This window comes from Pelecanus crispus, chromosome 7 (genome assembly GCF_030463565.1).
Source record: "Pelecanus crispus isolate bPelCri1 chromosome 7, bPelCri1.pri, whole genome shotgun sequence".
NCBI lineage: Eukaryota > Metazoa > Chordata > Aves > Pelecaniformes > Pelecanidae > Pelecanus > Pelecanus crispus.
Window position 1 is genome coordinate 51,376,473 of NC_134649.1, and position 4,376 is coordinate 51,380,848.

The 4,376-nt window shown below is 62.0% G+C and overlaps 1 protein-coding gene across 1 annotated transcript; it reads left to right on the top strand.

The window, feature by feature from the left end:
- Nucleotides 1-495: 495 nt before the first annotated feature.
- On the top strand, nt 496-1,784 carry H1-8 (H1.8 linker histone). Its single transcript, XM_075714564.1, has 5 exons — nt 496-511; nt 709-992; nt 1,072-1,204; nt 1,299-1,357; nt 1,431-1,784. The coding sequence occupies exons 1-5, from the start codon at nt 496-498 to the stop codon at nt 1,782-1,784; spliced, it is 846 nt and encodes a 281-aa protein (XP_075570679.1).
- The last annotated feature ends 2,592 nt before the right edge of the window (nt 1,785-4,376 follow it).

A 4,376-nucleotide genomic window follows, 5' to 3' on the forward strand; every position in this document is an offset into this window, starting at 1 on the left:
GCTCCCCTGGCAGTGCAGCCCCCCGCTTCCCAGCGGGGCCATCCCAGGCGACGGAGCCGGCACGCCACAGCAGCACAGCGGGAACGGGTCCCGCGCGGGCCATGCCGCAGAGCGCCGTCAGCAAGCTGCAGAACAGCACCCTGCCACCCAGCAAGCAGCGGGCGGGTGCCTTTCCCCTGCGTGTTCAGGGCGATCACCCTGTGACCCCCCTGTCTCTTGCCCCTCTCCAAACCCTCTGCTCAGACACGCCCCTTCTTCCTCCAGCCCCTCGCAAAGCTTTGGCAAAGGGCACTCGGCTTCCCAGCCACCTGCTCCCACCGGGGCGGCAACCAGAGCAATTAGCAGCTGCTAACCAGCCCCTGCAGTTGGGTGCTAATCAGATAAATTAGCTGGAAGTGAACTGAGCCTGTGAGCAAGGGCAGTGGTGCTGCCAGCAGAGCTGGGGCTGTCTGGGCCCGGGGCTTTAGGCTGGAGCACTCTGGTGTGTGTGCTGCCATGGAGCCTCAGCTGGGTAAGGGGTTTGCCGAGCTGCGGGGTCCCGGCAGAGCTGCGACTGCCCTGGGGCTGGGGCTCTGGTGGCCACAGGGCCACCAGATGGGCAGGGTTGTGGCTGCTTGGCTTCAGGGGGTGCTGTGGCAGCCCTCAGGGGTGCGAGTGCCTCAGGGCTGGGTCCGGGTCCCAGGAGCCGCCTTTTGCCTCTCCCAGCAGCCGGAGCTGCCGGCACAGCCCAGCTCCCGCGTCTGCTGGCCCGGGGCCGGCGGCCCCCGCACCCCCCTACCCTGCACATGGTGATCGAGGCGCTGCAGGCCCAGGACCAGAGGAAGGGTGCCTCTGTCATTGCCATCAAGCGCTTCATCCTGGCCAAGTACCCCGCCGTGGACCCCATCCGACTCAAGTACCTGCTGAAGCAGGCGCTGAGCAAGGGGCTGAGCCGCGGGGACCTGGTGCGGCCCCACAACTCCTCTGCCATGGGGGCCACCGGCCGCTTCAAGGTGAGCAGGGGGCTGCCGGCCCCGAAGCGGCGGGGCGGGGGGCTGCCGGGCCCCGCTTCCACCCCTCTCTCACCCCCAGTTAGCCCCCGAGAAGCTGCAGCACAAGCAGCCGCCGGCCCAGGCGGATCCCGACAGAGGACAGGCTGCGAAGCCACGACGGAAAGGGACCACCAAGCCCCCCCGTGTCCCCGCGGCGGGTGCGCAACAGCGAGGTAAAGGGCTGGGGGTGCCACGAGCCACCCCGGGGCTGCCCCGGCCCTGTGGAGAGACCCCGCTTGGGCTCATCCACTGCCCCTTCTCCCGCAGGCGCTGCGGAGGAGAAGCCGGCAGCAGTGAAGCAGAAGCTGAGAGCGAAGCCCACGGACGTGAGTAGGGCCCAGCGGTGAGGCTGGGCGGCTCGTGGCGTGGCGGCGGCCTGACGTGCTCTCTCCCTTCCAGGCTCGGCTGCCGGCAGCAGCGAAGCCCAAGAGCGATGGAGCCAAGGCCCTGCAGGCTGCCAGCCGCCCCCGGGCCCCCGGCAAAGGGCGTTCAAGGCCCCCCGTGGCTCCGGCTGCTGAGGGCGCAGGAGGGGGCCATGGCGACAGCCCCCCGGGGGCTGGAGCAAAGGGGCCCCGAAAGGCCCCAGTGGGGAAGAGCAAGGGGAAGGCACCCAAGGGGGCACAGCAAGATGCCCCCAAGGCGAAGGGGGGTCCAGGCAAGGTGAGGAAGCCCCGGGCAGCCCCAGGAGCTGGCCAGCGGGAGGCTGGGCTGCGGAAGGCAGCCCCCACCCCAGCAGCCAGGAAGGCTCCGTAGGGATCCTGGGCAGCCCTGCTCACCGTGGGAGCATACCCCTGCTTCCAGCTGGGCCCGGGCCCTCGGGGTCTGGGTTGCTTTTAGTCCCCAGGACAGGTTTTAATTCTGTGTTCACCTCCTAGTAATAAAGCTGCTTCACTCCGCTCATGAAATGGCGTGAGTGCTGCTCTTCCCTTGCACTCCCTTCTCCCAGCACCGAAATCCCCCAGCCCTGGCCTCGTCCCGCGTGGCATGGCGGTGAGCTGGTGCTGCAGGCAGCTGCCTGCCGTGCCTGCTCTCCTGGAGAGGTGCCCTGCCTGTCCCCGTGTGTTTGGAGCTGCTGGCTGCAGTGGCACACCGGGCCGGCCGGCAGTGCCGGGCTCTGGGGGCTGTGCCTGTGCAGGCTGGCAGGGAGCCCCAGCGCTGGGTGATGGCCCTGGGACTCATGGGGCACAGCACGGTGGCACCCCGGGCACTGTGAAGCTCGGGCTTGGCCAGTCCTGCCGGTGTGGGGCAGGTGTCCAGCGCCCTGCCCTCCTGCCTGCCCTTGTGCTAATGCCTGGCTGAGCTGGGATTACAGGAGTGCTGGGGCAGCAGGTCTAGGGGCATGCCATGGGCAAGGGTCCCCAGTGCTGGGGGGAGCTGCCTGTGCTCTAACCATGGTAAAAGGACGACAGAAGCGTTTTGGGGCTCAGAAAAAGAGTTTGGGGCGTGTGCTGTAGGCTGCAGCATTGCTCATGCTCTTGTTATCTGTCAGTGGCACAGTGCCCACCTCTAAACCTGTCTCGCTAGCTCCTGTGGGTCAACATATGAACGCTTTCATTTAATGTCTTCAAATGCCTGAATTTCTCTTGCTCTGCACAGAACAGAGCCCTTCTGAAGGTCAGCGTGGTAATGCAGAGGGTTACAGTCCTCCTGGGCAGGAAAAAATAAGTGGAAGTAAAACTCTCTTCCTAAAGAGGATTTTGCTAATCTTCAGCTGGCCTTGCCAATGCCCTCCAAGGCTCCTGGCCTTGCTTTGGGGCTTAAGCAAGAGCTGAGCAAACTAACTTCTCTTTAAACTTCAGCCTTGGCCATGTTGATCCATCTTTAATGGAGCCAAAACTTGTGTCCCCCCAGGGATAGGGTGGGGATGCTGCAGTAGCAGCTGAGCAGAGCTCACCTGGCCCTTCGGTGATGGTTAACCTCACAAAGCACCGCTCGCTAGCATGGAAATGTCCCGTAACGGAGCCTGGCAGGAGCTGTGTCCTCCCTCAGCAGGCACCCAGTGTGCAACACGAGGCTCTTTCCCTTTGAGAGAGGCCAAATCATTTAATGCCTGGATTTAGCTTTACCAAGAATCAACTTTCTAGTGGGAAAAGAAAATCCTTCTGGTGCCTGGAAAGCGCAGCTTTTACTGGGGGAGGTGGAAGAGAGAGGATTTAGCAATGCCATGGTTATTAAGACCTACGGGCTGCGGCTGGTGTCACGGCACTGAAGCCAGAAGCCTTGAGGGCTGGCGGCAGCCGCGGTGCGGAGCAGGTGCTGGGCTCCCCTGGGCCGGGAGAAGACGCTGTCTCGTGGGCTGATGGCAGCTGGCAGAGCTCGGGGTGCCCAGCCCTGGGCACTGCTCCGGTGTCACTGCTCCTCGTGTGTGCAGCACAGCGTGCGGTCAGCTCAGGTGTGTGGTTGCGTCCTCACGCGGATCTTCGCCTTCCCGCGCCAGCCCCTGTTCTGGTGGGAGCCGTGCGTGCCCACAGCGTGCTCTGCGGGAAACCGGGGCTCTGCAGCCCAGAGGGGTAGAAACCCACCTTGCGTGGAGACAAGGTGGTTACAGCTGAGCTGCCAGCCCCGAGCACACTACGCCTTGTACACGTGAAGCTCGCTGTGCGCACCCGAGAGCCGCCCTCCTCCCTGTGCTTCTGCGCCGGGCGCGTGCGGTGTTTGGCGGGCTGGGGGGCACGGGAGGAGAGGCACCCCATCCTCGGGCAAGGGACGGCAGCCTGACCTTGGGGGTGCCAACGGGCGTCTTCCACGATGCCACGTGCACGCAGGCAGGAACTTCACAACGCAGGTTTCAGCACCTTGTTTTATTACAAAGATAGGCTTTTCCAAGAGTCTGCCACTTCCACTACACAGCAGGTAAGGGCACTACACCCACAACACGTGCCAAAGTTTAAAAACATGTTACAAAGGGCTCGGGGGTTCAAGGCAACACTACAAACCCTCAAGCTTCTGCTCCGTTGAAGTTGTTCCTTTAAAATGGTTGTAGCAACTACTTTTTTTTTCTTTTTTTTTTTTTTGCTTTGGAAAAAATTAAATAATAAAGCAATAAGCCCAAATACATGGCCCAGTGACATCTGGAGGCAAACTATCCTATCAACTCACCTGTGTCCTTCCCTTGTAACAATGTGGGGCTGTCGCTCCACGGCCCTTTCCCCCCCTCCAGCCAAGCTCAACGTTCTCTGCTACCTTGGTCCTTCTCACCCTCGCCTTCCCTGTGCTGGGCCTGCCTATATCTCTGGCAGCTATTCACAGTTTCTAAAGGAAAAAAAAAAAAATTTCAAGATTTTTTTTTGTGAAATCACTTTCAAAATAAAATGTAGCCCAGCTACATTCTTAGAGTTTCTATTC

Excerpts from the sequence above, each read along its gene's own strand:
- H1-8 (XM_075714564.1), top strand. Across the intron at positions 993-1,071 it reads GGGCCACCGGCCGCTTCAAG|TTAGCCCCCGAGAAGCTGCA; the intron begins GTGAGCAGGGGG and ends TCTCACCCCCAG. Across the intron at positions 1,358-1,430 it reads TGAGAGCGAAGCCCACGGAC|GCTCGGCTGCCGGCAGCAGC; the intron begins GTGAGTAGGGCC and ends TCTCCCTTCCAG.